The sequence below is a fragment of the Heterocephalus glaber genome, unplaced genomic scaffold (assembly GCF_053883595.1).
Source record: "Heterocephalus glaber isolate CG9 unplaced genomic scaffold, H.glaber_assembly_v1.0 deba00001550, whole genome shotgun sequence".
NCBI classification, from domain to species: Eukaryota; Metazoa; Chordata; class Mammalia; order Rodentia; family Bathyergidae; genus Heterocephalus; species Heterocephalus glaber.
This window is the reverse complement of record NW_028258343.1, coordinates 8533133-8545804: the sequence shown is the minus strand read 5'-3', so window position 1 is coordinate 8545804 and position 12672 is coordinate 8533133. Positions and strand designations below refer to the sequence as shown.

General features: G+C 41.0%; 1 protein-coding gene and 1 non-coding gene across 5 annotated transcripts in view; one reads left to right on the top strand and one right to left on the bottom strand.

The window, feature by feature from the left end:
- The window catches only part of Aig1 (androgen induced 1), a 259469-nt gene extending 250999 nt beyond the window's left edge, over positions 1-8470 (bottom strand). For 2 of the 4 annotated variants that reach the window (XM_021259321.2, XM_004846046.3), the window contains exon 1: positions 8185-8470. In XM_021259321.2, the coding sequence (XP_021114980.1) occupies positions 8185-8325 (141 nt within the window). In that variant the 5' untranslated portion in view covers positions 8326-8470. The remainder of the gene's footprint in view (positions 1-8184) is intronic. The other 2 variants (XM_021259322.2, XM_087190056.1) reach the window with 2 other exon arrangements.
- Positions 6020-6142, top strand: LOC147824227 (U6atac minor spliceosomal RNA). Its single transcript, XR_015442661.1, has one exon. It is a non-coding gene; the product is annotated as a U6atac minor spliceosomal RNA (small nuclear RNA).
- Positions 8471-12672: the final 4202 nt, after the last annotated feature.

Below are 12672 nucleotides of genomic sequence, written 5' to 3'. Positions count from 1 at the left end.
TAAGGGCCAGGGATTTAGCTCAGTGGTTTCACCGCCTGCCACGCAAGTGCAAGGAACCGAGTTCGATCCCCGGTACCAAAAAAACCCCAACAAAACCAACAAACAAACAAACAAAAAGTTGTATAATTTAGTGACACAGCATTTGCTCAGCAGGTAAAAAGTCCTAGGTTTGATTCACTGCACCTAAATCAATGAGTAAAGTAATAATACAAAGATATATATGAACAGACAGTAAGATTATTTGCAGATACCGACAAAATTCTTCTAAAATTCATACAGGAAAACAAAATAATTAGAATAGCCTAGACAAATTTTGAAAAAAAAAGAAATTGGAGAACTTGTGCTATCTGCTTTCAAGACTTAGTATAAAAGCTACAATAGCCAAGACAGAAGCAGTGTGGTACTTGTGAACTCACAGACACACTAGGAGAACAGGGTACAGCGCTCACAAATAAACCCATAAACACAGTCAACTAATTTTTTTGGTTAAGGTGCAAAAACAAGTCAATGTGGAAGGGTAAACCTTTCCAAGAAGTGGTGTTGGAACAACTGTTTATCATACACAAAACAAACAAAAAGATCACATACTTAAAACTATAAAACTTCTAGAAGGAAACACAGAAGAAAAACCTCTGACCTTGTGTTAGGCAAAATTCCCAGATGTGACATCAAAAGCATGTTCCACAAAAGAAAAGAAAATGACAGTTTGGATGTCATCAAAATAACCCTCTTGTCTGCAAAAGATATTACTGATAAAATGAGAAGATAAGCCACAGATAGGGAGAAAATGTCTGCAAATCACAAATTTGCAAAATATTATCGGCATGCATAAAATCTGGCATACATAAAATCCCTCAAAGCTTAGTAATCAGGAAACAATCCAATTTTTTTAATGAAAAAAAGATTTCCACAGACTTCATAAAAAAGATATGTAGATATATGATGAAAATGCACAGGAACAGATACTTAGCATTATTACTCATGACGGCAACCCAGATTAAAACCACTATCAAGTACAAGTGCACATCAATTAGAATAGAAGAGCTGAAGTAGAAGAGAGCACTACATTCTGAGGAGGACTCAGCAAGGGGACATCTCACACACATACTAAAACACGTACTGTATGCCTTATATATATATTTTTATAGAAAGGAACAAGGGTACATTGCAACTCCATGGTACAACATGTGCTTAGCACACAAGAGGCCCTTAGCATAGAACTTATTCTACTCAGTCCTGCTCAGCACCACAAAAGAATAAAAAAAGAAAAGGACTCAAGGGAAAGTTTCACTATGGAGAGGCAACAACATAAAAGAATATTTTTAGGTAATTATGGTTGTAGTTACACAATTCTATACTTACGTCAAAACTTACAGAACTTATATTTAGTGACTAATTTTTATATATGTGAATTCAAAAACCTGTAAAAACCATGCTATCTATTGCACTTTTGGGGTCTTTTAAAATAAAGATGTGACTGAAAAGGCAAATATAAAATACAGTACTATTGTAACACTGACATCTGAGTAATACTGTATCTGTAATTTAAAAGTAACTTTTACAAAGTGTGATTTTTTTCTGAACTCTAACCATACGTAAGTATACATATATATCTGCAGTCTGTGCTTTCTTCTGTGTGTATAAAGTTCCAAAATAAATATTATTTTGAAGCACTAAAATGCTAATATGCAAGGAAATTAAAGAGGATTAAGATGAAATATATTTTCTTCCTTAAGATTGTTGTACAAATCTTTTTTCTGATGATCAGGGTGGGGACCCAAATGTACAACTTTTCTATAATGGCTATCTATTGCTTTTGAAATGAAAGTGTCAAATTCTAACTCAGCCTTGGAGATCAAACTCAAAGTCACTATGAAGGAGCTGGAGCATTGTCTGACTTCTCAGAATCCAATGCTCCCTTCCTATATCTTGTTCCACTCTACAATGGAGCTGACCAAAGGGTGTGTCACTCTAGAAGATGATCCGGTGAGTTCTCGCTGCACCCTGCACCAGGACAGGGACAGGGCTGCCTTGCAGGTAAAAAATGAGCACTTTAACTGCAAGAGCACAGCCTACTCAAAAGCGAGCCATGTTATTATGGAGTCCTAAGCAGCAAGATTTTTCCAAGCATGCTTGGATCACAGGAACATCTGATTCAATGTGGAAAATTGTACTATTTTTCACACGTCTTCGGAAACATGTGACACTGCAGGGCAACACAGAGAAACAAACGAAACCCTCAAGAGCAGATACCAATTTTGCTAAATGTTAATACCAGACATGGAGGATTGGGGGAACCGGGGGAAGAAGTGAGTGACCTCAACCGTGGTCAGATGACTTTCTGTAATTTCAATAACATGTGCGGCCAGGAGAGGGAATGAGTGACTCCATCAGCAACTATTTCCCTCACTCTGACAAAACCGGGCACTGATTTATGTCTGATCCAAGAGAAACACTTGCAAAGAAGGTGAAGGGTATTGTATGCAAAGGATTCTTCTCACAATTCTTCCTCCAGGCTAGGAAAAAATATTATTTGATCCTTCAAGTTTATGTACACATTTTAGGGTCAAGTCTGGGTCTCTGGGAAAAAAAAATGTAGTTTCATTCTCTTTGTTTAAGATCCAAAAAAGTAAAAATAAACAAAAAAAAGCCCACTTAATTTTCCTCACTGAGCAGTGAACTGGTGGCCTTCGTGTGGTACCCTGTGGTTTTGACTGGCAAAAACTAAGTACCATAGTTACATAATGACATACACAATCTCTTCTCAAGGTATTTTATTTCCTATTTAAATTGAGCCATGAGCTACAGTCGAGTGTATTTTATGATACGTATACATGGAAATACAAGACTAACTCAAATGCAAAATTCAGGACACTTACGCAGTGTATTCTGTCTCTGTAACATTTTTCTAAATGTCAAAAGTTTTCACGTGTCTCAAAGCAAAAATGTATCCTCCAGGTATGTTTGACCATTTCCTGCTCTTTGAACATCCTATGCTTTTCCACTTCAGAGCCCTTATTTATCCTGCTCCATTTGTGGTTTTCTTAAATTCTCTTCCAAAATGGATTTAGATAACAACAACAACAAATGTACCTACATTATATTACTTGAAACTTCTACAAAAATTCTTTCATCCAGCCAAAATATAAGACTCTGCCTTTGGCTTTCATAAAATTGCAATATAAGAAGCATCAATTCTAAGAATGGTTCTATATAATCTGATAAAAAATAATTAAAGGTATTATTTATTATGCTGCCTGATATGCTTTATATGAGAAGCCCAGTGATAAATAACCTTGGAAAGAAACTGTATATTTTCTGATAAATTGTAATGTTTCCTTTATAATCAAACAATGTATTCCTTTTTGCCTTAGCTGCCTTGGAGATTATCTAAATTTCTTTCGCAAATGCAATAACCAATCCAGTCCTGGAGTCTGACACCTACTTTTCTTTTTTATTTACAACTTGTATTTTTTAACATATCTTTAATTATGTCACAGCGAAAGTTACCTTAAATATGTTTTGAAAGTAGACAGAATTGAGGTCTCCCTCAAATAGGTCTCTCAGCTATTCCACCTTAAACCGCAAAATAAAAATAGTGCAATTCAGCATTCATCAAACCAGAATGTGCATAGGAATCACCTGAAGATCTCATTAAAATGCAAATTCTGGTCAAGAAGTATGGGGTGGGGCTGGCCCTCAAAGAAAATTGATCCTATTGGTCTCAGCCCACACTTGGGGTAAGCAGGGTCTCAACAATATTCTGCCAACACATACGTGGAAAGTCAGTACAGGGGGAGAAATGAGCAGAGTAGAGCCCTAAGAAATGGCAATGCTCAAAACCCAAAGTACCACAAGCCAGAGCAAAGGAGAGAGCCAGATTATGTCAATCTTTAAAAACAAAAAGGTCTCAAATCCAATTCAGTTTTTAATAACAAACACCCAGTGCATGTTTTTCAAAGGAGTTGACTCTGATTATCTGTCATTTGACCATGCACATGTAAATAAAGTTTTGATTTTTTTTAAAAATCCATATTATTTTGAATGCTTGGAGAGAAGACAGGACAAGGGAAAGTATACTTTTTGAAAATCTGGAAAGAGAAAGTTTCCATTTATTCAAATACTAAGTATCTGTTATACTCCAAGCACTAGTTGGAGGCCTCAAAATACAGTTGCTATTTTTTTTCCTTGTTTGTGCTAGTTTTACTTTATTTGTTTTATGATTATCTTTGAGGACAATTACATAACTTGGAGAATAATCAGTTAGCTTGTAAATAAGGGGCTAACTCTGCATCATTTGCAGAAAATTCATGAACTATGATACTGTCTAAGAAAATATTTCAATTTGTTTAAATTTTTGCTTTTTTCTAGCTTATTTCCCTTTAAGATTATTCCTTCTCCTGGCCAGGTACATTGAGTAACAATAATTTTTGAAATACATCGTGGTAAAGAAAAGGCCTAGTGGGGCTAGGGATTTAGCACAGGGGTTCTGCCACCTGCCTCCCAAGCACAAGGACCCAAGTTCGATCCTCAGTACCAAAAAAAAAAAAAGAAGAAGAAAAGGCCTAGTATTTCCAACATGGTTCAGTCTTTATAACATCTCATACTGCCTATATTATATGTATACAAGTCTCCTCCATAAAGCTTCATGAATGAAGCAGGGAAACCCTGTTTTGGTTAAAGCTAAAATTAGCCAATTATCTAATATACATAAAGGACAAGTTGAATCCTGTATTTATTCTCTATAAGTACAAAATCAGATAGGGCTTTTTCTAGGTCAGAGGCTTTAAAGCCAACTGTATTCATTTTCTGTTGCTGTGGAAACAAGTTATGATCAATTTAGTGGCTTAGACAACTCTAGTTTATTGTTTTACAATCCTGGAGGTAAGAAGTCACTGGGGTAAAATCCAGGTGTAGTCAGGGATGTGTTCCTTCTGGAAACCCTGGGGGGAAATCTGTTTCCTTGTCCTTTCTAGCTACTAGATGCTTCCTCAGCTCCTGGCCTCCTCCTCCATCTTCAAAGCCGGTAAAGTTGCATCTCTCTGTGATTTTCCACCATAGCCACATCTCCCTTCAACCGACTCTTTTCTTTTTGCCTATTCCACTTGTAAGGACCTTCATGACTATATCTGCAAACGGATACTGCAGAATAATTTCCCTATTTCAAAGTTTGGCTGATCAGCAACTTTAATCCCATCTGCAACCTTAATTCCCCTTGGCCACATAACTTCTCACATTCACAGGTTCTGGGCACATGGATGTACACATCTTGGGGCCCCATGATTCTGTCTACCACACCGAGACAATGTTTCTTTTTCCATTTGGTAACTCGAATTTTCCAAACAGAGTTTAGTTCTATTATAGTCTTTCAGTATGGGGAAAAGAAGCTGTAGGGGAATGACTGTATACCATGATTGGTAGTGACAATCTATACTTCACCTTTTGTCCATGATCTCTAGTTCTCTTGGAATGACTCTCTTACCCAAACAGAAATATGAAAATGGCCAGAGTGGCGGCTACCACATAGCCCTCTGCACCTGGACACATTAGCTCCATTTCCAGAGTTGACTCCCATTCGAGGAAGCTGATGCTACAGAATATCGACTTCAACTGTGGCCCTTAGGATTAATCCCCTGACCCTGCAATCCAAGTTGATCAGAACAAAATGGTCTTCTTATAAAAAGTTAAGAAGCTTCTAAAATTAATCCTATAAACTTACAGCCATTAAAACTGCCCAAGGCACTAGGAAATAAAAGTTTACTAGGTGTTTTTTTTTTTAAACACACACACAAATGTAAAATTGCACAGGTAAATTTTATAGCCTCATCTTTTCATGCCATCTAGAAGGACTGACAGTTTGCTCTTTTTAACAGCTGTATGATGCTTAAGCGCTAAGGCCTCTAAATCTCTAATGAAAGGAATAACACTTTGTGTGTGTGTTTATGAATATGTTTCAGACATACTTTCTCACAGATACTCTTGGTTAGAGAAAATTATTCTGTTTCAATCAGGAGCCATAGTGCTGTACAAGAGAAGAGAAGGTTAGCTCTCCCCTCAACAAGGATAGAGGAGACCCTTGGGCCTGTTAACAGCACACAGTTAAAGCACTACCCCCTACTTGTGGCATCAATAGGAGACATAGAGTACAAAAAGCTAGGTTTGTTGACTAAAGACCTTATGAAAATAGTCAAATAAAAGTACGAAACAAAGTTAAAAAATTGAATTTGAATTTATGGTCTGGATACTGGGATACTAAATTGTGATTACTGCTATTTAAAATAGGAAAGTCCTATCACTGAATGCTAAAATAGAGACTGCATGACAGCATATTAAATCGACTCTACTACTGTTTCGTGTCATAGAAAAGGTTAGAGATGGTATGTTGTTTCTTGTGACCCGTTTTCTAACACAGTAAGCAATGCCGATAGGAGAAGCAGTCATCTCTCTTGCATTAACTAACACCCACATTCTACCTCTTGTACTTGCTGACCCAAAATAGCAAATAAAGCAAGGGCATGGCGAGCAGTGTATATACAATCTATTGATCACTCCTTGACAACACTCCCAGGGGCTAAGTGAAATCTGACTTAGGAACAGGGTAAGGCCTCTGTCCCAAAAGACCTCTGCTCACACAGTTCCTCAAAGGATTCTGAAAACAATGCATGTGTTGTTAAGTAACATCTGACCATCTTTAAACTCTTGAAGGGACATGATTTCTGATGCTTTATGTATGGTAAAAACACATTTTCTACACGTATTTATCAAATCCTCAGGACCGGAGCAATAGTTCATCCGATCAATGCAAAATGTCTGCTATATAACACAACTGACAAAGCCAATCCGCACAGACAAGCCAACTTATCCAGATATGAAGAGTGTCCTGGTGACAGCATCTATCTCCTGAGTGCTAGAAGGAACTTGCAGAAAACCACAGCACAGAGCCTTGCCATGGGCTCCTCACATGGATGAATGGAAAGAAGAAGGCAAACTGGTAGGGAAACCCCTACATGCAGAGGCAGATTAAGTGAGAAGTGGACAATCTGAAAACTGAAACTCTAGGCCACAGGTAGACTTGTGCGCCTACAGACTGTTTGGGGCAAGAATTTAAATTCCTCTCCAAAATTATCTCCTATTACATAAAGGCAAGTGGTACTTCTAAGGCCTCTGACTGCATTGCTTTGAGGCAGCCCATGCCTTTGGGAGGATCTTTGAAAAAGTACCAAGATACTTTCTTCAATACAGAGGGTCAAGAAAAGAGATGCTAACATAGCTAGTATGGCCAACCTTGTGTATCATCTTGGACAGACAGTTCTACCGTTCTGGGAGTTGGTTCTACATTTTTTGAATCATTTGGAACTTCACTGATAGTTTCTTAAACCCTCTGCCCCTAGCTGATAATCTTTTAGTGTGTGTGTGACCTCTCACTCAGAAGTGCCTAGGTCCACCTCACGCCATCACCGGGCCTTACACTCACGATCTCCGTTTCTGGGGGAGCCCTTTCAGGGCCAGGAGGTATTATAATAATCTGTGCATTAGGGGTGTTGTGTTGTGTTGTGTCAACAGAGAAACCGCTTACGCCAACTACTGCAAACTTTGCACACAGCGAAGAGTGCACAGCGAGGCTAGAAATGCACTTTGAAACTCTCTCTCCCTAACGTTTCTGAGGGAAAGGTTGGAAGTACTGTAAATTACTGACAGTGGGCAGAAAGCAGATGCAAAGAAGACAACTTTATTGGGTACTTTCTCTCCCTCAGGAGAAGGTGGGTGCTTTCAAGCGAAGCTCCCAGGGGCTAGACAATACCCAGCGTCCTTCGGTTGCTGCAAGTTTATCCTCTGGTGGGTGCTCTGGAAAGCACCTTAGGGGCGGATGGGTCTGAGGCCACTCACGTTCAAGGTCGTCCGACGCTCTCAGTAATCGAAGAATCTTCCCGTGTCATCTTAGAAGCAGGTCTGTGTCCCCTCGCAAATAGCCCACCACCTCGCTGTGCGCACCTTTCTCCGTCCAGGGCCACCCGGTAACGGTGGGTGGTTCCGAGGCGGCGCAGCGGGGACAGCCAGGCCTTTGGACGCAGTCACTGCGGAAGACGCGAGCACGGGGTGGTGCGAAAGGAGGCGCGCACCCCAAACACACAGGCCCGGGGTGCAGGGTGGACCGGGGGAGGGGAGGGGAGGGGTCGGCCTTACCAGATCAATGAACGTCAGGAACTTCCAGCTCCCGCCGTAGGTCTGATGCGAGGGCATTTCGATGGCCTTGTAGTTGCACAGGATGGAGCAGTAGGACAGCAGGATGGCCACGCGCAGCACCTGGCAGGGCACGAGCGCCATGTTCGCCGGAGCCTGGGCGCTGGGCAGCGCTGGCGGGCTGGCTGGCGGCGCGTGGGACCCGGGCGCACGGGAGCGCGCTCCACCGGGCCGCGCGGCCGCGAGCCCGGCGGCGACCTGACCTGCGTGGGCGGGGCGCCCGGGACTGGCGGCCGGGCGGCGGGCGTGGCGTCACCGCTGTCGTCATCTTCGTCATTCTGCTGCTGCGACCCGGCCGGGGGCGCCCCCTAGTCTCCCGGGCCGGCGGTGGGGTGGCGGCCTCCGCGTGCCGCCCACGCTCCCAGGCGCCGCTGGTGGCCTTTGCGGGGTAGGGAGGGGCGCGCCCGCCGGGCGAGTGGGAGCCGGGCCGGGCGCGGGACGAGGAGCCTGGGTCACAGCAGGGAGCCCGGTGACAGCGTCCAGGCCAGGTCGCAGCTGCTCAGTGCAGGGGGACCGGGTGGCGCTGTCAGCATGGGGTGTAAACCGCCACCCGGGGACCCTCGAGGGACTTGCATTGTGTGGACACAGTCATGGGTGTTCTGTGTTGACACATCACTGCTAACTGAATGGCCTGTATGAATTATGTCCTGGGCAGGCCACTCTGCACTTTAATGCGAAACGTTCACTAGTGACATATCGATCGATATATAGCAGACCATAGACTATGCCATTTGAATAAGTTTATAATATAAAGCTATAAAGGAAGAGATGCCCGATAACGCTTTCTGCTGCAAGGTTGCATGCAGTTTAAAGACATATGCTTTGGAGTTTTGGGTGTACAGCCCACGCATGTGTGATTTAGTACGTATCTTTGGGAGGTTAAGCGACTTGTTTGGCCCTTTAAGTTTTCTTCCCCCACCACCTATCCCTACACTACAGCACCAGGGCTTAATGCCAGAAAAACAAATATAACCTGGATTCCTTCCGCCTTCCAGTAAATGTTGTCACACTCCACTGCATCAGTCTGTGGGCAGCTTTTTTTCTTTTTTTTTTTAATCATGATGATATTTCAACCAACCAGATGCAGGGTCAGACTGTGGAAAGACCACATAGGTATTTCCTGTGGATCCATTTAAAACAGGTGTTCCCTCCAATAGTCTCTGAGTCAGAGGATGTGGAGTGAAGGGTGACAGGGAAAGCATAGTATTACAGATAAAGAGAAAGTAGCACATCGTGAATGTTTTCCTGAATTTGTCCAACCAAGCTCTAAACCAAAATTTTAAAAAAAGACCCACCAGGTTTTTAACTGGCATTCTAATTGTGCTAATAGAAATTGAAGTCACGAGAAGATTCTATAACATAAAACTATTTTGCATTGATGATTGATAGTCATATTACCAAGTGAAAGTTTAGTTTATTTTATGTGTGTGTGTTCTTGCTAGTTTTCATCAGATTGCAGAAAGCAAAACAGGAAAAAGGATGTGTTGAAGATCTATTTTAGCAAGGATGTCAGTCTCCTATTTTTACTAAGGGCCATTTTTATTATTTTTACTAAGGGCTTAATAAAGTTTAATGAGTTAATGGGATGTTTTCAAAGTTGCGTAGGTCTTTCCTAGTTTAGATTTTAGAAAAATCATTAATCAGTCTCCCTGCCCCTAACATTACAAAGTCAAATATATTTTCATATTTTTGAAATTCTCCCTGCAGTCAGTTTCTTTTAAAATAAATACTGTAACACTCAAATAAGTGTTCTGAAGCAATTCTAATAGTTTGCTCTTGTCATTTTGTTGTTTACTAACTATAATGAGATAATTTCACATTTTAAAAAATGAAACATTTGCATAAACCTTGACTAAAATACTGTTCTACTATTTTTACAACTTCTTTTTGAACTTGTCCAGGGTTGCCGTCTCTCCTTTTTAGCCCTATCTAATAATCTTAGTTATGTTTTATATTTATTCCGTGTGAAATCCCCACACATTGTTTTACAATGTAAATAATAAAATGGGATATTGCTCTTAAAATTTCATTTAGTGTTTAAGAAACATGATATATTATTCACTTGTATTTACATGATGATTCCATAGTTGATTTAGAGAATACTGTTTTCATTGTATAGAAGAAATATGTGCTTGTCACTTTTTAAACTTTTTGATTCTACCAGACAATTAGAAGGATGGAGAGGAAAAGCTTTGCCCAGTTGAGTTTCATGGATACTGGAAGCATGAAAAAACCAAGGAAAGATTTCAAGACCCATTTTTTTGGCTTTCTAATGATATTCACATTCTTAGACTAAAAAAGAGCTGAAGATACCTTTCCTTAATTTTGTCAAAAAACTGACGAAAACTTCATTCTTCTTGGGGGCCTTGTTTTGGATTGGTTTTTGGTCTTGAGTGTTTCATATTTTGAGGCAGAGGATGTCTGGTGAATATGTGCTAGTTTTGGAAAGCCAGGGATCCCTGTGTCTCCCTATGTTGTTGTCCAAGAAGTCAACACCATGTAGCTGTAGGAATTTGCTTTAAACTTCAGGAAGAAGAAATGTGTTTATGCATAGTTTTACAATATTCAGTGTCTACGCATTTCCTTGAGCTCTGTATTTACATTAAATAATCATTTTCTCATAGTATCAATAAACTTGGAGAAATCACTTATTCTCCCTTCACATGTATCTACACCACAAGGGTGAAAGTTGGGACATGTCTCTTTCAGAGGCTTGGGCATGGGAAAAAATCCTCTCAGTATTACAGCCTTTGAGTCGTTTATTTTTCTTTCATCATAACAGTAGCATATTTACAATATAAAAATCAGAAAAAATTAAAATTTAATATTAGCTCCACCAGAGAAAACACTGAATATTTTAGCAGATTTCTGCCAGTCTTTCTACAATATATACTTAGTTAGATGAGAATATAACAATTTGCATCATATGAATTGGTCTTAAATTTAACATGAATTTTCCCTTATTATTTAAAATTTGTAAAAATAATCACATTTAATGCTTGTATAGCTCCACATCATATAGAAATATCCTATTTTGCTTAAACATTTCCCTGCTTTGGGATATTTAGATAGTTTCCAATTTTTAGCACCATAAATACACTGTAATGGATGCATTTGGAATTGGGAAAGCCACATACTAAGCATTACTTCTAGCTCAAAAATCTTATGAAATCGCACTTTCATAATCTAACGTGCACTTGTACATGTGTTTATCTGAGCTGAGGTGTCAAAGAGTGTGTTCTTGCTTTGGAGGGCAGTTAAAAAACGTTAAATGAAAAGAGTAGGTAAAAATGACTCCTTTTTTTCCTTACATTTGTTAGAAACTGCAGTACCAATGCATTTAATTAGCCAGATGTTTTCCCATGAACCAGGAAAGGTGTTTTACATTGGCCCGATGCAGCAAGTACTAGGACAACAGGGGGTATGTTGGACTCTCAGAGATTTGCCGGTTTCAAAACGGCTGTATTTGCTACAGAGAATTCTACTGAGACAGGAGATTTCTAAATGCCACGCATTCTCTGGAGGGGTTTTGAAGAGCTGTAGAAAAAGTAGTGTCTAGGTTAGCTGTGATTCACAGTGTGGGTCTCACACAGCCCTAGACAGGCCCGGCCCACTCGCCCCTCCCCGTGCTGACCATGGGAGGAGCAGCGCTCCTGACCCTGCCGGGCACGTGCTGTCTTCTCGTGTGGGTGCCCCACCCAGCACCCCGGGGAGACGAGGTGCTTCAGTCCCCCTCATCTGACCGTCCTCTTGGCTGCTTAGGACATGGTTCTCTTGTTCTAAGCCATCCACCTCGATGGTTCACCGGTGATTTAGATTCTGTATACACACAGAGTAGTCATTACTTCCTTCTCAAAAACTGCCCTCCCCGCAGTGCTACTCACATCCAGAAGCAGTACCCACCTGCCACGCGGGAAACATCAGGACGGAGCCGATGGCCTGTGGAGCCAGGATCTTATGCTGAAATATCCCCGGAGGACAGTGAAATGAAGGTAGCGTACCACCGGCACTCTGCCCAGCGGCTCATACACTGCGTGTTACAGGAGTGCCTTCCTAAGCTCGTGGACGGTGGCGGCTGAGAGAAGCCTCTTAAAGATTCTAGAGAAACAGCAAATTGTTGCTAAATTTCTCCCCAACCCCTCATGGGTGTCAGAGTATTTGCAGAGTTATTGTTTTGCTCAGTTGAATATATAGGATTTGGGGACCGGAAATAAATTGCCTTAGATAGTACAGAAGAGGTAGGCCACTCTAGCCAAGGATCCAACTTCTTCCCTACTCTCAGCCTCTTTTCTAAGTAAGTGTTGAGACCAGGCACGGTGATGGCCACCTGTAACCCCTGCACTCTGGAAGCTGAGGCAGGAGCATCACCATGAGTTCGAGGCTAGCCTGGTCTACATCGTGAGTTCAAGACCAGTACGTAGTATGACTCTG